A 24,144-nucleotide genomic window follows, 5' to 3' on the forward strand; every position below is an offset into this window, starting at 1 on the left:
TGGTTCTTTCCCAAGCAGGATAAAATCGCCTGGAAGTAACAAGAATAAAATACGACAATATGTTTAAAGTTATGCTGTTTTGTGTGTTTATATATATATATATATATATAAACTATTAATATAAAACTGAAGTGAAATTTGGCACCTCCTTTCTTTACTTTTCCTATTCCCATTTACAACAAATACTGGAAGGCGTCACCATCATGGTTTAAATATTACAGCCATGTGTTCCACATTAATGCATACTTGCTGCAGCAGAGGCCTAGCCTTTGGAATGGCTGCAGTTTCTCTGATAATTTTGCTTTTAACTTAACTAGTATGAAAGGCTTGTTTTCCAATGGCATTCCCTGAAGGTGGCCTCAGAGAAATAAAATAAGTAAATAAATCAGGAGAATTAAGAACAGACGCTCAGGTACCGAGTCCATCATGGCTGTATCAGTGAAGTAACTCAACAGTCCATGCAGCAACAGGCTCACAGGAGAGATGCATTTCACTCCATGTCTATGTTACTAAATTCAAATGAAGGAGTTTCTGAAACAGAGTATAATGACCGTATTGTGTGTGTGTACAGAGTTTCCTTTACATGCTTTTATCAATAATATCTATAGATGTTTAGTCTGAAGAATCAAAATAGTGATTCACCCTGTATTATAATATCTATACATATATACTGATTTAAAATTATGACATATTTACTGGCGGCGGAATATTCGTGAAGAATTTGTCATCTGATTCAAAATTTTCATTCAAAGGTTCAAAATCGCTACTAACAGGTTCAAAAGTATTATTCACTGGCTCAAAATTCTCGCTATGAGGTGCGTTGGGATGGCTATGAGTGGGATAATTACTCTCTGGTTCATAATTATCACTGACACGTTCGTAATTATCACCTCTACACAAATGAGGTTCACTACTGTTTGGAAAATCACAATCTGTTTTAAAATTATCACTCACAGACGAATGGCTTGGGATATTAGCAGGATAATTATAATCTAGTTCACAATTATCACTCACAGACGACTGGGCTTGACTACTGGCAATATAATCAAAATGTTGTTCAAAATTACCAATCACAGACGAAGAGGGTTGGCTATGGATGTGGAAATTACAGTCTGGGTTAATAATATCACTCACAGACTCAAAATTATCACTCTCGGGTAAATCAGGTTCAATATTCACAGAGTAATTATAGTATGAGTCAAGATTATCACTTACACGTAAATGATGCTGACTGTAAGTGGGATAATTATAATCTAGTTCCAAATTATTACTTTCAGGTACAAAATCATCGTTAACAGGTTCAAAATCACCGTTACCAGATTCAAAATTACCGCTCACAGAATTAACATTACTCCTACACGAATGAGGATGACTATGGATGTGGAAGCTACAATCTGGTTTTAAACTTTCACTCACAGACGAATGAAGTTCAACATTAGTAGGATAACCATAATCTTGTTCAAAATTATCACTTGCAGACGAATGGAGATGAGTACTAGATGGATAATAATTATAATGTGGTTCTAGTTTATCGGTTACAGATGAATGGGGTTTGAAATTCTCGCCTGTAGGTTCAAAATTACAGCTTCTAGATGAACGGAGGTGACTATATGTGGGGTAAGTATAGTGTGGGTCAAAATTATTCCTATCGACCCCAACCGGACCTCATACGGACGTGGTCATTTCCTCAATTACGGTGATATTCCGTCGAGGCCGTCGGAGTATGGGCGCACGAGGGAGGGGTACAGGGGGTGGGGTGCTGTATTCTTGGCTATTTTTGCATTCGTGGGTATTTTTGCATTTATGAGTATTTTTGCACTCGTGGGTGTGTTGTGGGGGCATTCTGAGCCCAGATGAGTGCATTTGTAGCCCCATCGCCCCACACCCGCCCTGCCCTAGTCTGGCGAGGCCCTCTGGCTCACTGAAGCTCACCCCGCTGGCCTGCCGAAGCTTCCGTCCAGCAAGGTGAAGGGGTAATCTTGCTGGGCTTCTTGGCTTCGGGGGAACCTTAGGCCTGTTGTCGTTGTCCTCATTTGAAGCACCACAACTCATTTCTTCACCCCCACACTCATGGTAGTAGTGGCTATCGTGCTGACAGGAGGTTACGCAGTCCATCATGTAGTCATAGTAAATCCCTTCCTCTGATATACACGTTAGCAGCTCTGGCTTTAGTCTGGGCTCCATTACATCGACCGAAGTGGCAAATGATATCGTTTTACCCAGCTTATTAAGTGGCTGGTTTTTGCTTTGACTTGTGGGGTCGACTGGGTTGCAAGATGGAACAGGAGGCGCAACCGAGTCAGCTCCACAAGTACAAACAGGCGTGGGGTTAATACCAAGGCCTTTACTACCACTAATGCCCTCCCTACCAACAACACTACCACCAATACCCTCCCTACCAACAACACTACCACCAATAGCCTCCCTACCAACACTACTACCAACACTACTGCTACCACCACCACCACCACAGTCCCTGCTACCACTACTGCTCCCACCGCCATTCCTTCCGCTTCCGTTCTCGATCGGCAACGCATACGGGGGTTCGTGGGTGAGGTGTGAGTCAACTGTGGTAAAATTAACACTGGTATCGTGCTGCTTGACCATCTTCTCCTTGTAGTAGTTGAGAAAGAAGAGGCAAGATGCGCCAGAGAGGAGAAACACGCTGGCCAGGAAGTAGCCCGTCTTGGGGTTACTCTCATTGATGTAACCTGTGGATGAGATTACTAGTGAGACCAGAAATAAACACCTTAGTCTGACCTACACATTTATTTGTGTATGAGAGGGCAAAAACTAAACATATATACATACTATCCATCTATAGGCCGATACTCTAATCCCACAAAGGGTGGCCACAGACAAAATGCCTTCAAGTCACTGTCATCCACCATTTGACTGCCCTCCCCCCAGCTCAGTCCCCCCTCCCTCATATACCTCTCAACAACATAAAACTGATGCCATGCTACTACTTACGGAATCCCCATACTGAGGTTGGCCATGGTAAACAGAATGCTTTCCATGCACAGAAAACTAAACCAAAAGCCAAAACCAGCTAATTTTTTTCTGATTTTGCTTCCCAATCGTTGTCTGAAACTGCCAGCAAAAAGGCATGTAATATAAATCATGCATGAAAATGTCAGAGTTTCAGCTTGGGTTTTGTATTTATTTATAGCCGAGCTTCCTGCCAAAGAATGATGACTGTTGGGCTAGTAACCAGGGATGGGATATGCAAAGGAACTTACAATCCCTTTTCTAGCGTAATTTAGATCCGCTTTTGCAGGAAAGACAATGAACGAAATTTGTAGAATGCTTCCAAGTCTCGAATTAATCCTACAAAAAAGCAAATCTTAGCTGCAAGAGGAAAAATTATCCTTATAACTGTTCTCTGCAGGAAGGACATGGAAAGAAACATGCAGAATCTTTTCGTGTCTCGTCCTTCTTGCTAAACAAACCCAAGTTACAGCAGCAAATTGACCGTAAATATATTTCAGAATCCCACGCTTGGTTTGTAGATGCGATTCACTCTCATGGCTGTATGTCCCACAGCCAAAGGACATCTTTTTAAATACAGTCCCATAACTGCCTTTCACTTTCACTCAATGTTTTAAAATCTACTCAAACTATAAGGATTACATATTGTCTTCATGAACTCCCTCATCGATAAAAACCGTCTGTCTCAAGAACAAAACCATAAAGGATAATATCATCTCAGTAAAGACACATCAGTAAAATGAAATAGTCAGCCTTTGATATACTGACTTTTCATAATTTATCTGGTCCAGTTCACAGTGCTGATTCTCAGCATTCTCGAAATGAACAGATCTTGAATTTGGCTCTCTTTTGTATTGTTTTTATTTCTTCCTTGGAAGGAACGGTTTGCGGGCTCCTGGCCGTTTTTTTCTTCTTCCTTGCAATAAAAAAAAAAAAAAAAATCCTCACTGTACAGTCAGGATCCACATTCTTCTGCTCTGGGGTGATCTCCACACACACACACACACACACACACACACACACACACACAGTCAGACAGACAGATAGATATACAGACACAGACAGACAGAAAGACAGACAGACCTGAATGTAACTCAACTGTACTCAAGGATATCAGTACTATTTTGTAACTACTGCTAATGCATGTAGGACTGGAAGCTATTAATTACAAAATGCACCTGAATCCTCTTATCTCAGTATGGTGTCCAGTGTTGAATAAAAAATCAAGTTACATTTATTACAAGTTCGTCAGGTACGTCTTCCTCTGAGGGCTTAATTAAACCCAGGTGGTGTCTTGGCTCTCTCTGGTAAAGAAAGCTCCCTAACACCACCTCCTGTGTGATTTATTTTGCTTATTACTCATTACATCGTCCTCGGTATCACCACCATACTCAGAATAAATAACATACAAACTGACATTAACCAGCTGTAGCCAAAAATAAATCACTACGGAAGAGGAACTACAAAGCTTCCTAAACCGACACAAATACAGACTTTAGGGGGATTTATCTGGTAACAATAAACTGGCATCCACCATGACAAGTTAGGTCATCACTCACACAGTCTAGGAAGGCATGTGGAGAGGATGGAAGATGACAACTGGGAGCAGAGGGTGACAGGTGCGAATGTTAGGGGTAGGGTTGCGAGCGGCAGACCAAAAAAGACTTGGGATGAGGCCATAAGGTGTGGCTTCAAGAATAAGGAACTGAATAGGGCTGCCAGAGATCGAGCACCGTGGAGAGCTGCCATTAAGTGACCAAGGCTGACACGTGCAAGCATGTTGGGACCTTTATAAATGATACAATACAAATTTATCCCAACTTTGATAGGTAAGACTTCCCCTCAGGTTTTAAGGTTACATCAAGGCAGGATATCAGACCTTCGGGGGATCCACCTGGTGAGCAAAAATTGTCAGAACTGTCAGGCCTTCACCACAGCATGATAGGCAGGTCACCCCCACAAAGGTAAAGCTGTAATTATCAACCCACCTGTAACGGGTATACCAATCAGGACAGGTAGCGCCGTTGCCCCCTGTATAAACGCCCACGCCCTTGAGAAGTGTCTGGCGCGCACCTTCTCCAGCGTCAACATCTGGAAGCTGTAGTGCGCCCCACCCAGCATGACACCGTACAGCCAGTTGAAGAGCACATAGCCATGGTAGTCCTGAATGGCCGTTAGTGCCAGCATCGTTACACCTGTGGGTAATTACGCTTGTTAGAGAAGGGACCGGTGTCAACTGGGGCTAGAGGAGACTATCCATCGATCTATAGCCACACGTCTTAATCCTAGAGGTGATATAGTTAAATCACCTCCATGTTTCCCCTCTCTGCCATCACACTGCCCTTCCTCAAAGACACATCACCCATTTACTCCATCACCACATACCTCTGCTTCATCCTAGGTCTACCCCTTCCCCTCTCTCACTCCCTCTCCCCCCAGCTTACTCACATAAACTCTCCTGGTCAATCTCTCATCCTCCATTCTCTCCACATGGCTAGACCAGCTTGGGGCGTTTCCTGTCACAATTAGCAACCCCTCTTGCCCTCTCTCACTCCCCCTCTCCTCCCAGCTTATGCACACACACTCTCCTAGTCAATCTCTCATTCTCTGTTCAATCCACATGGCCAGACCAGCTTGGGATATTTCTCCACGTAAATTTCCAATCCATCCACAACCACACCACTGTCTGATAAAGAAATAAGGTCCCCAGTGGCTATATATTCCACCCACAAGCTAATCATCCACTTGTGATCCATCCTTCCAATCCTTATCCAATCCTTTCCTAATCTCAGTCCAATCCTCACCATCAGTCTTATCAAATCTGTTATTGAATTTCTGAGACATATCTATCTATCTATTGCCAGACGCCTTAATCCCGTAAAGGGTAGCCACAAACAAATTGCCTCCATGTCACCTGCCATTTCACTGCCCTGTTCCTAGCTCACACCCCGCTCTCTCATATATCTCTCCACTCCATCCCTCCATCTCATCCTCCCTCTCCACCCCTTCACCTCACTCACATACACTCTCCTAGTCAGTCTTTCACTCACCATCCTCTCCACATGGCCAAACAATTAACATTTTTTTTAGTTCATTATCTCAAACTTTTCATACCCAATTTTGATCTATCTATCTATCTATATACCTAGGCTGCTTCCCCCAAGGAAAGGGAGGTAGCCGAGACAGGACGACTCACTCTCCATTTACTCATCCATTCTAAATGAGCTTTAATCTCCCATCTCTTGTTTGCCCAATCTTTTATCTCATACCACTCCATCCTTATCACACTCACCCAGTCCTAATCTTTGCTATCTTCTCCCTCTATAATCTCAATCTTTTACCCAATCCTCTTCCACTCTTACCCTGATCCCACTCACTCTGTCTAATCTCAATCTGTTAATCTCACTCTCCAATTGATAATACAATATGCTTAATTCAACAGCCTAATCTCTACCTAATCCTACTAATCCAACCCGTCTTATCACAAGTAATCTCACTTCTAATCCAATCATTTTAATCCTTTCTTGTGCTCAGTCTACCCAACCAAATTCTTAATCCAGTCATATTCCTTACTGTCTAATCCAAGTATAAAATCTGCTAATATTCCCTAATCCTTAATCCTCTCTAATCCAAATCTTAATCCTAAATCTTCCCTATGTCATTCTCTAGTCCTTAATCTTCTCTAATCCAAATCTTATAAATCCTCTAATCCTTAAACTTTGCTACGTCACTCTCTAATCTTTAAGCCTCTCTAATCCAAATCTTAATCCTAAATCTTCCCTACATCATTCTCTAATCCAAATCTTAATCCCATCTTTGTCATTCTCTTCTTAATCCTCTCTAATCCAAATCCTAAATCCTCTATCCTTAAACTTCTCTACATCACTCTCTAATCCTAAATCCTCTCTAATCCAGATCTTAACCCGTCGACTCCCATTGATGTGTATATATGTCCGAATGTTTTGTCACTGTGACTCCCGTTGACGTATATAAACGCGCTGCAATTGCATGTCCGTCATTTGAACATTTTTCAAATTTTGTGTATGATTTTTGGTACGTATACACGGGACACCTTCCTCTACCACATGCCAGGCAGGGACAATGCCTCACCCCGCATGACCTCCCCCCCCCCCACATGCCATTGTCTTGGCAATTCACCTGTTATCAGTGACTTGGCCAGTAAAGACATGTCCTACGGTACAAAATTCAGGGCCAGAATGATTCCCCAATCGATGACAATGTGGAGGACAAACTTTACATAGCATTAGAGGAAGAAACAGTCAGAAATGATGATCAGGTAATGTGGCAAAAAAAGGTCAGGTATGTTGATGTGTTTGGTGAGTGAAACAATGCTTATAATGCCTATATTACTGCTTGAAAACCAATATACTCTCGTACTACATATAAATTTGTACCAAGTAAATAAATAAATACCGTTTATGAGTGGTGTGGAATAGTTACCCTCCCATAGAACTCATTTTCTTTGGAGCCAGCCTGATAGAAAACCCAGTAAAGTAAGGAGGTACTGCTACCTGTATCGAGTATTTTAAACCTCAGGTGAGCGATTTCTCTATGAATTTTCGATGCTTCTCACCAAAAGCAGAGGTTTGAGGGGGGGGGGGAAATTGGGGGATGGGGGGTCAGTGGTGAAAAATCGGTCGGGACCGGGCGGGTTTATCCTAAATCTTCCCTACATCATTCTCTTAATCCTCCCTACATCATTCTCTAAACCTTAATCCTCTAATCCAAATCTTAATCCTAAATCTTCCCTAATCCTTAATCTCCTCTTATCTTAAAATCTACTAACACATTCTTATCCCAATCTAACAATTACACTCCCCACTGCTCACCCAATCCAAACAGCGCAGCCTGACACAAATACTGACGAGAGATTAGGCACTGCTCACTCTGCCGCACCACGATTAGGCCAAAGCCGATGCAGCCCAGCGCGTAGGCGAATCCCAAGAAGGTCTGAAGCAGGATTAAAGCCGAATCCTCCAGTCCTTCACGTTGGGCACCTAGGACCTGTAGGATTGGGGAAGAATGACAGAAGCAGCTTTTTTTTTTTTTTTTTTTTTTTTTTTTTTTTTTTTTTTTTTTTTTTTTTAATGCGAGGAAGAAGGAACCAAAGGCCATGAGCCCGCAGTAACAGTTCCCTCCAAGAGAAAAACAAAATACAATATAGAGCCAAATTCAAGATCCAATCATTTTGAGATGCCTGGACACACTGCGTTTGAAAGACTGGAGATCATAGGCAGCAGGAAATACAGACAGAGGGAGACAGTTCCAGAGCTGACCTGTTGCATAAATGAAAGACTGGGAGTAATGGTTAACTCTTGCATTAGAGAGTTGGACAGAAAAAGGATGAGAGTTTGCTGCCAGACGGGTGCTACGCGCCCGTCGTAGAGGTGGAGGAATGCAAGCAGACAGTTCAGAGGAGCAGTGATCATTAAAGTAGCGATAGAAAAGAGATAAAGCTGCAACAGTGCGGCGAAGAGACAGAGGTTGAAGGAAGTCAGTAAGAGGAGGAGAGTTAATGAGACGAAAAGCCTTTGACTCCACCCTATTGAGAAGAGCTGTATGTGGGGAGCCTCCCCACACATGAGAGTTGTACTCCACACAGGGCGGATAAAACCCCCTGTATAGAGTCAACAATTGTGCAGGGGTAAAGAAAGAGCGGAGTCGGCTTAGCACACCCAATCTCTTGGAAGCAGATTTTACAAGAGATGTAATATGATCTTTCCAAGATAAGTCCCGAGTAAATGAAACCCCAAGCATGTTCAAGGATGATGCAGGATTAAGCTGAATATTATTAAACATTAGTGGGTATACCTGTGGAAGATTTTGTCGGGTTGATAGGTGTAAGAACTGAGTCTTAGATGCATTAAAGACAACCATATTATTTTTACCCCAGTCAGAGATACGAGCCAAATCAGACATTAGGTGTGCCACAGCCTCATCCCTTGCTTGTTGAAGTAACTGTTGAGATGGGCGTTGCGGGAACCGAATGGAAAGGTCAAGGGTGGAGTCGTCAGCGTATGAGTGGATAGGGTTAGATGTACAGCTTAGAAGATCATTGATGAATAAAAGGAAGAGAGTTGGTGATAGGACAGAGCCCTGAGGAACACCACTGTTGATAGATCTAGGAGAAGAATGATGGCCGTCTACAACAGCGGCTATAGAACGACCAGAAAGGAAGCTAGCGATGAAGGCACAGATAGAAGGATAGAAACCGCAGGAGGGCAGTTTGGAAATTAAAGATTTATGCCAGACTCGATCGAAAGCCTTTGAGATGTCAAGTGCAATGGCAAAGCTTTTGCCAAAGTCCCGAAAGGAGGATGACCAGGAGTCTGAAAGGTAGGTGAGAAGATCGCCAGTGGAGCGTCCCTGACGGAACCCATACTGACGATCGGAAAGAAGGTTGTGATAGGAAAGATGCCTTAAAATTTTTCTATTAAGAATTGACTCGAAAACTTTTGAGATACAGGACGTTAAAGCAATTGGACGATAGTTGGAGGGTTGGGAGTGGTCACCCTTCTTTGGGACTGGCTGAATGAGAGCAAACTTCCAGCAAGAAGGAAAGGTACAAGTTGACAGACAAAGGCGAAAGAGTTTGCCTAGGCAGGGTGTAAGCACAGAAGCACAGTTCTTGAGAACAACAGGAGGGACCCCATCAGGCCCATATGCCTTGTTAGTACTGAGGCCAGTGATGGCAGAAAATACATCAACTGAAGAAATTTTAATGTCAGCCATGAGGAAGTCAGAGGGGGGAAGTGATGGAGGAACAGCACCGGAATCGTCTAAGGTAGAATTGGAGGAGAAAGTCTGTGCGAAGAGATCTGCTTCATCAGTAGAAGAAATAGCTACAGAACCATCAGAGTAGAAAAGAGGAGGGAAGGATGATGAGGTAAAGTTGTTAGAAAGATTTTTGGCAAGATGCCAGAAGTAGCGGGAAGAATTCGAGTCGGAGAGTTGAGAGCATTTAGTATGGATGAAATTATTTTTGGTAGAGCGAAGAACAGACTTAGCACGATTCCGGGCAGAAACGTAAAGATGATGTGATTCAGGGGTGGGTTGGCTCCGGTACCTTTTGTAGGCCCTCTCCTTGTTGCGGACAGCACTAAACAAGCGTGATTAAACCAAGGCTTTCTTGCATTAGTCAAAGGATATGAGAAAGGAATGTATGCTTCCATGCCCGAGAGAATAACCTCCGTAATGCGCAAGGCACACTCAGATGGCTCCCGGCCACGGAAGCAATAATCATTCCAGGAAAAATCAAAGAAGTACTGCCTGAGGGCCTCCCAGTCCGCGGCTCCAAAATGCCACAGACGACGTTTCACTGGAGGGTCCACAGGCCGTACCGGAGTGATAGGACAGGTTAAGGTAATAAGGTTGTGATCGGAGGAGCCCAACGAAGAGAAAAGATTAACAGAGTAAGCAGAAGGATTAGTTGTGAGGAAGAGGTCAAGTATGTTGGAGCTCTCTCCAAGGCGGTCAGGGATACGGGTAGGGTGCTGTACAAGCTGCTCTAGGTCATTAAGGATAGAAAAGATGTAGGCTTGTTCACCAGGTGGATCCGTGAAAGGAGAGGAGAGCCAAAGGTGGTGGTGAACATTGAAATCTCCAAGAATGGAGATTTCAGAGAAAGGAGAAATGGATAGAATGTGTTCCATCGTAGAAGTAAGATAGTCGAAGAATTTTTGATAGTCAGTAGAATTAGGGATAAGTAAACAGCACAGATATATTTAGTCAGAGAATGACAGGAAAGCCGAAGCCAGAGTGTGGAGAATTCAGAAGAATCAAGTTCAGGAACACGAAAGCAAGATAAGTCGTTGCGTATATATACACAACAGCCACCTTTGGCTTTGAAATGAGTATAGAGAAAGTAGGAGGATACAGAAAAGGGTTTGCTGTCAGTTGCCTCAGACAGCTGAGTCTCCGTTAGAAAAAGAAGGTGAGGTTTAGAGGAGGAGAGGTGGTGCTCAACAGAGCGAAAGTTAGAGGAAAGGCCGCGAATGTTGCAGAAATGAAGAAGAAGAGAGTCAGACCGTGGTTCCAGGCACCTTGAGTCATCACCGGGAGACGGGCAGATGGTGGGGGCATTTATGGTCCCCCCCCCCCCGGGGACTCCGAGGCTTGATAAGACGACGCCATTTTGGTAAATTTTGAATAGGAAGTGTAGTGTGTACTGTGCATGTAGTTTGGTGAAGATAGTTAGAGAAATTTGTACTGGAGAACATGCTGGCCTACTCTCTGTGTAACTGAGACACTGAAAAAGTTCAGCAAAGGGGGATGGTCAGGAACTAGTGCTGAGGGCTGATGAAACGGGAGCTCCAGCACTCCCTGTCATCAGCTTTCCATCCACCTCGGGAGTACTGCCCTGCTCGACTGGTGCTACAGTCTACTCCTCCAAGCAGTAGTAGTAGTAGCAGTAGTAGTACAGTAGTAGTATTAGTATTAGTAGTAGTAGTAGTAGTAGTAGTAGCAGAAGCAGTAATAACAATAATAATAATAATAATAATAATAAAAATAATCATCATTATCATCATCCGGACCTCCTTTCCCACCCAAGGGAAGGGTGAAGAGTAGAAATGTCCAGACAGCACAAACTTGCCAAAATCAAATAGGCCACACTTCCATTCACTCATCATTCAAGACCCCGGAATCCTGGCTCTACTGGACATGCCAAAAACATTCACCACGTTCTGTAGCTTCACATAATCGTATCTGACAGAGTCAATCCAGACACTGCCATGTTAAAAAGGAATGCCAAATCCCTGATCATGCACTTCTCCTCACAACATTCATCCAGCCAGCTCGATTTCCTATCAGTTCCCTAGCCTCACCGACTTCCAAACCTCTCTTCTTCACACATTCATCCACTATATCTTTCCACCTTCTCCTTGACCTACCTTGTCTCCTCCCTCCTTCGAATTTGCTCAGATATACCTTTTTCACCACTCTGTTGTTATCCATTCTCTCCACATGACCATACCATCTCAGTACACTCTCTTCGATTCTGGTGTCCACCGACTTCCTCACTCCGGATCTTTCACGAATCACATTATTTCGTATCCTATCCACCCTCTGTACTCCACATACATTCCTCAGCAGTCCCATCTCCACTGCTCTTACTCTTAACTTTTCATTTTCATGCCACACCATAGTCTCACATCCATATGTTAAAGCTGGCACTAACACTCCTTCATGTAAGCCTCATGCAGCTGCAACACTCAAGCCTCTGTTTCTTATCAAGGCCTTCACTGCACCAGCTACTTTTCTTCCTTGTGTCACTCTACTTTCAACTTCTTTTGCACATTTTCCTCTCTTTTCTATCACTGTACCCAGGTATTTGAACTCTCTCACCAATTCCAGTCTCTCTCCATTCACTGTTACATCACACTGGGAGTCACGGCTGGATTAAGCATGTGGGAGGCCCGGGGCCCGCTTGGAAGGGAGGCCCCCTTTCCAACTCCCCCAGTGGCATACACCACAGACTGGTAACCTAAATCCTAATATATAAATAGGACACTTTTAGTTAGGAAATACTGAACGGGGACTATTCATCCAATGCTGTAATATGTAATGCATAAACACGAAATGAAATGAACACAAGTTGCTCTGGTGGGAGGCCCCCTCTTGGTGGGTGGCCCAGGGCCCGGGCCCCTTGGGCCCCCCCCTTAATCCGGCAGTGCTGGGAGTCACCTTCTCTCTCAATAACCATCACTTTACTCTTTTCTACATTTACTCTCAAGGCACGATGCTTACAGACATCAGTAAAACTCTGCACTAGCCTAACAAGTTCTTGTCCAGTACTTGCAAGCAGTACTGCATCATCAGCATACAACACATTTGAGATATTCCATCCATCACCATTCATTACCAATACCATCCCTCTCTCCATTACTCATGTTTTTACTTCTCTCATCACCCCATCCATATATGTATTGAACAACCATAGGGACATCACACAAACTTGTCGCACGCCCACACTGATCGTGAACCATTCACTTCGATGCCCATTAACCCTTACACAGGCTTTACTACCATCACAAAAGCTCTTGATGGCACCTAGCAGCTTACCACCTACACCGTACATGCATAAAACTTTTCACAATCCCTCTCTGTCCACTTTGTCCTATGCTTTTTCCAGATCATGAATGCCATAAACACCTTATGGTCCTTCTCACAAGATTTTTCTACTACCAGTCTCACTGCAAATATTTGGTCCACACATCCTCTGCCACTCCTAAAGCCACTCTGTTCATCACTCACTAGGACTTCTGATATATCTCTTACTTTCTGTATGAGGAATTTGGAAGGAATTTGAGTGTAAAGTGGAGGGACTGTATGAAAATGTTCTGGAAAGAAGTGAAGAGAGTAAGACAGGGTGGAAGTGAAGCTAGCAGGGGAGTGAAAGATAAAATTGGTAGAATACTAGTGGAGAAGGGAGAAAAAGTGAGCAGATGGAGAGAACACTTTAAGGAATTGTTGAACATACAGGATGGAAGTGATGCGAATATAAGTGGCTGGGGAATGGCTGGGAGAAGAAAGGAGGTGAGAAGACAGGAAGAAATCAGTAGGATAGAAGTTCTGGAAGCAATGAAGAAAGTTAAATTGGGGAAAGCCCCAGGAATTGATGGAGTGTGTGGTGAAATGTTGAAGCATGGGGGATAGTAGTAGAATGGATGTGGAAGATGTGCAGATTGGCTTGGGAGGAAGGTAGAGTTCCAGAGGATTGGAAGTCAGGTATAATTATTCCCTTGTACGAAGGAAAAGGGGAAAAAGAAGTGTGTGGTAATCATAAGGGCATCTGTCTTCTTAGTACCAGTATAATAGGAAAAGTGTATGGTAGGATACTTATTGACAAAGTTAGGGAAATAACAGAGGAATTAGTTGGAGAAGAACAGGGAGGCTTTAGGAAGGGAAGAGGTTGTGTGGATCAGATATTCATTCTTAGATCTTTAGTGGAAAAGTTTCTAGAGAAGGGAAAAAAGTTGTATGTGGCTTTCATGGATTTGGAGAAAGCATATGACAGGGTGGATTGACAAGGATTGTGGAAAGTATTAAGAATATATGGAGTAGATGGGATGTTGTTGAATGCTGTGAAGAGTACCGTATGTATGATGGTGCTAAGGCTGCAGTGCATGTGGATGGTGAACTGAGTGAATTTTTCTCTTTGAAGGTTGGGTTGAAACAGGGATGTGTCATGTCTCCATGGTTGTTCAATCTGTACATGGATGGGGTAATAAAAGAGGTACAAGGTAGGGTAGAGGATGTTGGAGTGGCCCTGGTGAGAGAGGGTAGTGTTTGGAAACTCCCTGTACTGTTGTTTGCAGATGATACTGTGTTGCTGAGTGAAGACGAAGGGGAGCTGCAAGGCTTGGTGGATGAGTTTGGGAGAGTGTGTAAGAAACGGAATCTAAAGGTGAATGTAGGGAAGAGTAAAGTGATGGTCTTTGAGAGAGGTGAAGTCAGTGAATGTACAGCGAGGTTGGATGGTGAGCAATTGGAAAATGTGAGTATGATTAAGTACTTAGGTAGTGTGATGAGTATGGATGGAGGTTTGGAGGGTGAAGTGCTTGAAAGGGTACAGCAGGGGTTGCTGGTTCCTTGAAAGCAGTGATAAGAAACAGGGAAGTGAGCATGGAAGTGAAAAAGTTACTACAGTAATCACTCTAATATCCAGACGCCCAATATCCGAACATCCCCACTATCCGGACATAAGAATGTTTCATACTGTACTTTTTTCCATACTATACTTACTCATTTCACTCTTTAATGTATTTTACTGGTGTGAATAGGGTGTTAGGAGCTATGCATGTGCAGTAGGAAGGTGTTTTTCTAAGTTAGGTTAGGTTAGGGTCCATAAGTACCAGTCCAGGAGCCAGTCACCAGAATGTTTATTATTGTATGAACCTACTTCTAAACCCTCATATTATGTTTCTTTTGCATTTATTTCAGTCATTTATGTGCCTTATTGGTGTGATTTGGGTCTTAAATAGGTGCTATGCATGTCCAGAGGGAGTTGTATAGGTGTTTCTCTGAGTTAGGGTCCATAAGTACAAGTCCATAAGCTGGGGCCCAATATCCGGACAGAACCAATATCCAGACCTACCTATGGCTCTATTACATCGGATATTGGAGGGATTACTGTACATGACAGTATTGTGATACCAACTCTAACGTATGGAAGTGAAGCTTGGACAGTGTTGGAAGGGCACGAGTCAAGAGTGGGAGCAGTGGAAATGAGTTATTTAAGAGGAGCCTGTGGAGTCACATGGAGAGACAGGCTGACAAATGAGAATATAAAGGAGCGTTGTGGTGTGGATGTGGATGTGATAGGAAGCGTTAGGAGGAATACACTGAGGTGGTTTGGCCATGTGGAGAGGATGGAGGGTGAAAGACTGACAAAGAGAGTGTATGTGAGTGAGGTGGAGGCCAAGGATGAGATGGAGGGATGGGGTGGAGAGGTATATGAGAGAGGGGTGTGTGAGTTGGGAGCAGGGCGACATGGAGGCGATTTGTTTGTGGCCACCCCAAACGGGATTGAGGCGTCTGGCAATAGATAGATAGATAGATAGATAGACTTTCTGTATGATAATTTTTCCATATACCTTCCCTACCACACTCAATAAACTTATGTCACGATAATTCTTGCACTCACTTCGCTCTCCTTTATTTTTGTACAGGGGTACAATCACAGCCTTCTTCCACTCTGCAGACACAGTTTCACTCATCCATGCCTTCTTACATATCTCCAACAAGAACTTCATTCCACTCTCTCCACTACACTTAAGCATCTCTACATACACCTCATCAACCCCAGCTGCTTTCCCATTTTTCAGCCGCTTCACAGCGCTCTTTACCTGTGCGAGTGTCACATTTCCTGGTACTGCATTCCTCCTCTGCACACCCCCAAATCCGATCATGTTTACAGCCGCTCTGCTCTCTCTATTCCCATTCATCAGGTTTTCAAAATATTCTTTACATCTGGTCCTTACTTCACCTCCATGGGTTAATAATCTACCACCTACATCCTTCACGCCATCATATTTCTTTCCCCTTTCACTTCTATATTTCCGCACCTCTTTCCAGAATAGCTTTCTATTTTCAGAGTAGTTTGCATTCATTTCACTTCCTAGATCCTCATTCACCTCCTTCTTTTTCCTCTTCACTAGTCTCTTTACGTGCTTCTTGCTCTCAACATATTCAGCTCTTATTTCAACGGAACCCCTGTTCTGTAACCACTTTAGCCATTTCTTCCTCTTTTCCTCCACAGCTCTCATTACCTCCTCATCCCACCATGCCGTACCTTTCTTCTTTGTTGTTACTCTTGCCACACAACACACCGCTTTAGCATTCCTAACTAAGCAATCGCTATATGCATTCCACAGGCTGTCCAGATCCATTTCATTCCAATTCAGTAATTCTAACTCCTCCTCTACTTTGGTCCTGTATTCATTTGCCATTTCTTTGATCCTCAGCTTCTCAACTTTCAGTCTTTCTCCCTGACTGCTTCTCTCTCTCCTGATCCACCTCACTCCTTTCAGCTTGATCTTGCATACCACAATCATATGATCTGACAGACCTCCACATCGTCCTCTCACAGCCCTCATATCAGCAACCATTCCCATCATCGACCTCTCTACGAGCACGTAATCAATCAGGCTTCTTTCAACACGATCCCCGTTCCCTCTATACCATGTATATTTATGTGCATCTCTGTGTTTGAAATACGAGTTACAAATGCACAACCTCCTCTCCTGACACATATCCTTTAGTCTTTTCCCATTATCATTTTCTCCTGGTACTCCATAGCAACCCATTATGTCATCCTCAGGACCAGTGCCTACTCTTCCATTCATATCCCCCATCACAATCACTTTATAGCTCCTGGGCATTTCTCCCACTACTTCACCCAGCTCATCCCAAAACCTGTCTTTCTCTCTCTCACTCCTGTCCTCACATGGTGCATATGCTACAATCACTGCCACTTTCACCTTCTCAAACTTGAACTTGACATACATACATCTCGAGCTAACACATTTGTAGTCTCTCATTCCCCTCTGCCACACCTCATTCATCAACAAAGCAACTCCTTCCTTGCATCTTCCTGGCCCATTCATTCCCGATCTTACACACTTCACACTCTCCCACTCCTCCACTTCGCACTTATCATCTAATCATAATAATAATAACAACAAAGAGGAGGAGGAGGAGGAAAGAAAAAGAGAAAAATGTAAAGGTAGCCACCCCTTCCCCAATCTTGCTTCGTCAGGTTACCTTCGACGATCACCAGCCTTGAATGGAGAAGTCTGGGTCCAGCAGTGAGCCTAATGTGCACTGATGCAAACACAGAGAAACACACATGAAAGGACACCATCTAAAGCTCATCTGTCTTGCCCTCACTCTATACAACATTCAGTCATTTAATCACAATGTCTAATTTGGATTCACACACACACACACACACACACACACACACACACACACACACACACACACACGGCCATCATTCTTCTCCTAGATCTATCAACAGTGGTGTTCCTCAGGGCTCTGTCCTATCACCAACTCTCTTCCTTTTATTCATCAATGACCTTCTAAGCTGTACATCTAACCCTACCCACTCATACGCTGATGACTCCACCCTTCACCTTTCCATTCGGTTCCCACAACGTCCATCTCAGCAGTTACTTCAACAGACAAGGGTTGAGGCTATGGCACACCTAATGTCTGACTTGGCTCGTATCTCTGACTGGGGTAAAAATAATCTGGTTATTTTTAATGCATCTAAGACTCAGTTCTTACACCTATCAACCTGACAAAATCTTCCACAGGTATACCCACTAATATTTAGTAATATTCAGCTTAATCCTGCATCATCCTTGAACATGCTTGGGGTTTCATTTACTCGGGACTTATCTTGGAAAGATCATATTACATCTCTTGTAAAATCTGTTTCCAAGAGATTAGGTATGCTAAGCCGCCTCCGTTCTTTCTTTACCCCTGCACAACTGTTGACTCTATACAGGGGTTTTATCCGCCCCTGTGTGGAGTACAACTCTCATGTGTGGGGAGGCTCCCCACATACAGCTCTTCTCAACAGGGTGGAGTCAAAGGCTTTTTGTCTCATTAACTCTCCTCCTCTTACTGACTCCCTTCAACCTCTGTCTCTTCGCTGCACTGTTGCATCTTTATCTTTTTTCTATCGCTACTTTAATGGTCACTGCTCCTCTGAACTGTCTGCATGCATTCCTCCACCTCTATGACGGGTGCTATGCACCCGTCTGGCAGCAAACTCTCATCCCTTTTCTGTCCAACTCTCTAATGCATGAGTTAACCGTTACTCCCAGTCCTTCATTTATGCAACAAGTCAACTCTGGAATTGTCTCCCTCTGTCTGTATTTCCTGCTGCCTATGATCTCCAGTCTTTCAAATGCAGTGTGTCCAGGCATCTCGAAATGATCGGATCTTGAATTTGGCTCTCTATTGTATTTTGTTTCTCCCTTGGAGGAAACTGCTATTGCGAGCTCATGGCCTTTGGTTCCTTCTTCCTCGCAACACACACACACACACACACACACACACACACACACACACACAAATACATGAACCCACACCCTCAAACTGTAAGATCACAGAGGGAAAGGGAAAATGTGTGGAGGTTGTAAGTGAAACATGTTAACATTTTCTGAGGTTTCTCCCTTAGTTACTGATCAATTTTCACCAATTAAACACCATTTTTTTCAGAATTTAAAGAACAAATTGGGTACATTTTTAGAAGAATCCAATATTTTTTTTTTATTATAATTTTTTTGGTGTCCAATGCAAAATAGTGTGTTTTAATTAATTTCGACCTTCATTTTGGGGGGAAAATCCCCTTTTTGGAGTTTTGGGTAAGATTTTCAAAAGTGGGGTTATCCCCCGAAATCAAGATCAAAATTAATTTAAAACACGATATTTTGCATTATACTAACCTAACCCAACCTAGCCGACACAGACCGAGTGCACACGCCTGCACCAGCCAATAAGGCGCAACATTCATCTGCAACTAAGCGAGTGCCTAACCTAAGCCACTAAATGACTACCCCTACAAAATTCGATCCCCCAACTCAAACTACGCTTAAAAGGCAAGTCTTAGTTGGAATAATTGAGGGATGTAATATAATGAAAATCGGTAATGTTTGTTACTTCAAAAGTTATACCACAAATGGTTGCCAAATTTATTATTAAAACATTATGAGAAAATTAGGAAATCTGTAACTGAGTAGCCAACCAACAAGATTATACAAACAGGGCAGAAAATATTGTATGTATCCAATGAACATTTCCAACAAAATATGCGCCATGAAACACTGAACAAAATGCTTTTTTATGAATGAAAATCTGTCCAAAAATAAGCGAAAGTAATTTTTTCATCCAACTTTTTGTAATTTTACAGTGAAGAGAAGTTACATGTCACCTGTAGACCCTGGTACAGTTCTGGTGTTATTTTACAAGTTGCCAATATGAGGTTCAGGGATATTAACACCACAAACACATAATATAATACCTAACTCTTTCCAGTGGCTTTACATTGAGTGACAAGCCAAATGGTTTCCTGTAAGCCAAGAAACCATTTTCAATGCTGGGTGGTAACCATATAACCAAACCATACATGCTTCCTACGTGTCAACAAGTGGGTTGGTGGAGAGTTAGTGCCCCTCCCCATAAAACAAAAAACTCAAAAGTTAAATGGCCACCCCTTCTGGGATTGTGGGCTCTGGCAATAGATGGATAGATAGAACTCTATGGTAAGCATTCCACTGCAGCAGGTTAGGTTAGGTCCTGATAAATATACTACACAACCTGCGGGATGTATTGGCAACATGTGAAAATTTACCATACCGGTAGTGTATACTGTATAGAACCACCAGACACTCCATCACCAACACCAAGATAAATACCAAGCTTTTCTCACCTTCATGCCTATCGAATGTTCATATATGCAGTAAAAAAAAAAAAAAAAAAAAAAAAAGTCTACCTCATGCTATTTACGTTGTCACCTACAGCGTCAGGTACAATGATAGCAGAACCGCCAGTCACGAATCACCAAGATACTGTATATACCAAGTTTTGCTCACCTTCATGCCTATTAAAAGCTCCTCTATGCAAATAAAACAGTGAGGACCAGTCTGCATTTCACGGTATTCCATATATTTACTTAAAGAAACCTGTAAACTACGCCAATCACCTCAAGGCACCATGCTTCCTGCCTCTGATGCTCTGGCGGCCTTCTTCGCCCTAGTGACAAGCTACAGGTTCTCCATTCTCTTCTTGGCTGCCTTTCTTCCACGGCATAATTTTAATCACAAATACGTGTAACAATATCGGTAAAATGCCCCCCAAACTTCCCCACACAGGCTCAAGAGATACAGGACTCACTAACTCTTGTTGACATAGTTTTCTCTGATTCCTGCGACAAAGAGAACGTCACAGGGAGAACTAAAGAAAAAGAACCTGAAGAAAACCCATTTTATTTTTTTTATTTTTTTCCCCTATTGCATACGACTCGACGCGTGCTTTACAAGACTCCGGTGATAAAAGTGGCCAGAACACCTCCTTATAACTGAAATATTACACTAATATATACAAAAATACGACTCGACGCGTGCTTTACAAGACTCACGTGATAAAAGTGGCCAGAACACCTGCTTATAATTGAAATATTACACTAATATATACAAAAATACGAGGAGCATTCACACACACACACACACACACACACACACACACACAAACTAATTTATGGTCGAAAACTCACTCACAACCTCCCCTTAAGACACTATAATGGTTTTGTGTTGATGACAAAAACTTCAAAAAGTCCAGGATTAGCGGCCATGTTGGAGGGAAATGGCGCAAATATTCAAACGCCGTGCACAGCAAGTCTAAATAACCTTACACTTTAGTCATATAAAACGATAATAATGTCGAGAAAATGGTCTAGGTCTGCTCAGATAAAGAGTGATGGTCTGCCACCGAAAGATATAGGAAACATTATGCTATAAAAATTTAAATTAATGAAGATGATCTTACAATACAGGCAATTTATCCAATGACTAGTGTGTGCCAACGACAGCTTGCTTAGTTATCGTGAAATATTTTAACATTTAATCTATCTATCTATCTATCTATCAATCTACTGCCAGACGCATATAGAACTTTCTTATTCAGGGCATATAAACTTGCATTACTTACCTCAATGTACACAGAATGTTACTGGAGAGAACTTACAAGACCAAAGTGCACACACACCAGTGGTCTCGCGCGCGCGCGCACACACACACACACACACACACACACACACACACACACACACATTTAAGGATATGTATAATATAAATGGTTTAATACATGGGACAGTACGAGCTTGACTCATTCCTGTAAAGATGCAATTAGGTAGGAACGATTAGGTAACACACACACACACACACACACACACACACACACACACACACACACCGCTCGCTGGCGCAGTGGTAACGCTCTCGCCTAGCATCTGCTAAGACGGGGGTTCGCGCCTTGCTCGGGATGCGAAAAAGTTTCACTGACAAAGCGGGTGGTCACTGTCCTCCTTAAGCAAGAGGATGGGTGTGTGCGCGTGTGAAGGTCAAGGCTTTGCCATTAGATCGGACTATATGAGCTCTCAGCTCTCTTCCGGGAGGGTAAAATGCCGATGATCACAACCATCACGTGATCCTGATCGACTCGGTGAATTACACGTGAAATGAAATCAAACAATAATGAGACGAGCCTGATATCCATTTTTTCCCTTTGAGAATTCCGTCGCATGAAATTTAATGTCTTAGTTATGAGGCAGAAATGAGTCTCCTTGGTTACTAGTCAAATCTCTCGAGCATATATAGGCTTCCTTCACATCTATTTCATACAATACCCCTTTCCTGTTTTCTATGCAGTAATATCCTCCTGCACAAATTCTATCTATCTATCTATCTATCTATTGTCAGACGCCTTAATCCCGTTAGGGGTGGCCACAAACAAATCGCCTCCATTTTGCTCTGTCCTCTGCCATTTCATTGTCCTGCTCCCAGCTCACACCCCCCTCTCTCATATGCCTCTCCACTCCATCCCTCCATCTCATCCTTGGCTTCCCCCTCCCTCTCCTTCCCTCCACCTCACTCATACACTCTCCTCGTCAGTCTCACTCTCCATCCTCTCCACATGGCCAAACCGCCTCAATGTGTTTCTCCTAAAATACAAAAATTCAATAACTCCTTTTCGGTAATGTCCCTTTTTTGTAGTTCATTCTTGACGTTATCAGACAGCTTTTTGAAATATTGGAAAGGCCTATGATATCTAACACCTTGAGTTTGACCAAAAAAATTTACCCTGTGAAAAAAAAAAAAAAAAAAGATGGAAGGAATAAATAACAATGAGATCCTGGAAGTCAAAGGATGAAGGTAGAAAATGAAGGTAGAAAAAATGCTATCTATCTATCTATTGCCAGACGCCTCTATCCCGTTTGGGGTGGCCACAAACAAATCGCCTCCAAGTCGCCCTGTCCCCCGCCATTTCACTGCCCTGCTCCCAACTCACACCCCCCTCTCTCATATACCTCTCCACCCCATCCCTCCATCTCGTCCTCGGCCTCCCCCTCCCTCTTCCCCCCTCCACCTCACTCACATACACTCTCTTCGTCAGTCTTTCACCTTCCATCCTCTCCACATGGCCAAACCACCTCAGTGTGTTCCTCATAACGCTTCCTATCACATCCACATCCACACCACAACGCTCCTTTATATCCTCATTCGTCAGCCTGTCTCTCCATGTGACTCCACAGGCTCCTCTTAAATAACTCATTTCCACTGCTCTCACTCTTGGCTTGTGTCCTTCCAACAATGTCCAAGCTTCACTCCCGTACGTTAGAGTTGGTATCACAATACTGTCATGTAGTAACTTTTTCACTTCCATGCTCACTTCCCTGTTTCTTATCACTGCTTTCAAAGAACCAGCAACCTTTCTTCCCTGCTGTACCCTTTCAAGCACTTCACCCTCCAAACCTCCATCCTTACTCATCACACTACCCAAGTACTTAAACGTACTCACATTTTCCAATTCCTCACCATCCAACCTCGCTGTACATTCACTGACTTCACCTCTCTCAAAGACCATCACTTTACTCTTCCCTACATTCACCTTTAGATTCTGTTTCTTACACACTCTCCCAAACTCATCCACCAAGCCTTGCAGCTCCCAAATGCATCTCCCAAAAATGCTTCTCCCCCAAAAAGTCAAACGAGAGAAAAAGTCTATCTATCTATCTATCTATTGCCAGACGCCTAGGAGTGGCCACAAACAAATCGCCTCCATGTCACCATGTGCCCCGCCAGTTCACTAACCTGCTCCCAGCTCACACCCCCTCTCTCATATACCTCTCCACTCCATCCCTCCATCTCATCGTTTGCCTCCCTCTCCCTCTCCCCCCCCCTCCATCACACTCACATACACTCTCCTCGTCAGTCTCTCACTCTCCATCCTCTCCACATGCCCAAACCACCTTAATGTGTTTCTCCTAACGCTTCCTATCACATCCACATCCACACCACAACGCTCCTTCACTTCCTTATTTGTCAGTCTGTCTCTCCATGTAACTCCACATCCACACCACAACGCTCCTTCACTTCCTTATTTGTCAGCCTCTCTCTCCATGTGACTCCACATCCACACCACAACGCTCCTTCACTTCCTTATTTGTCAGCCTCTCTCTCCATGTGACTCCACATCCACACCACAACGCTCCTTCACTTCCTCACTCGTCAGTCTGTCTCTCCATGTGACTCCACATCCACACCACAACGCTCCTTTATATCCTCATTCGTCAGCCTGTCTCTCCATGTGACTCCACAGGCTCCTCTTAAATAACTCATTTCCACTGCTCTCACTCTTGACTTGTGTCCGTCCAACAACGTCCAAGCTTCACTTCCATACGTTAGAGTTGGTATCACAATACTGTCATGTAGTAACTACTTCACTTCCATGCTCACTTCCCTGTTTCTTATCACTGCTTTCAATGTATATGATAATAAATAGTATAGATGGGCACTAACCAAAACGTGAGAAAAAATATATTATAATAAAAAAAAAATGGCC

The 24,144-nt window shown here is 43.2% G+C and overlaps 1 protein-coding gene across 1 annotated transcript in view; it reads right to left on the reverse strand.

The window, feature by feature from the left end:
• Positions 1 to 1,665: 1,665 nt before the first annotated feature.
• Positions 1,666 to 24,144, reverse strand: part of LOC145403076 (monocarboxylate transporter 12-like) — a 144,553-nt gene continuing 122,074 nt past the window's right edge. Inside the window, exons 8-12 of the mRNA XM_080274911.1 lie at positions 7,842 to 8,016; positions 4,980 to 5,186; positions 2,499 to 2,711; positions 1,820 to 2,264; positions 1,666 to 1,771 (exon numbers count right to left, since the gene is read on the reverse strand). Coding sequence (XP_080131037.1) covers positions 1,666 to 1,771; positions 1,820 to 2,264; positions 2,499 to 2,711; positions 4,980 to 5,186; positions 7,842 to 8,016 — 1,146 coding nt within the window. The remainder of the gene's footprint in view (positions 1,772 to 1,819; positions 2,265 to 2,498; positions 2,712 to 4,979; positions 5,187 to 7,841; positions 8,017 to 24,144) is intronic.

Source organism: Coenobita brevimanus, chromosome 60 (genome assembly GCF_032717465.1).
Source record: "Coenobita brevimanus isolate Jiangsu-jjx chromosome 60, ASM3271746v2, whole genome shotgun sequence".
NCBI lineage: Eukaryota > Metazoa > Arthropoda > Malacostraca > Decapoda > Coenobitidae > Coenobita > Coenobita brevimanus.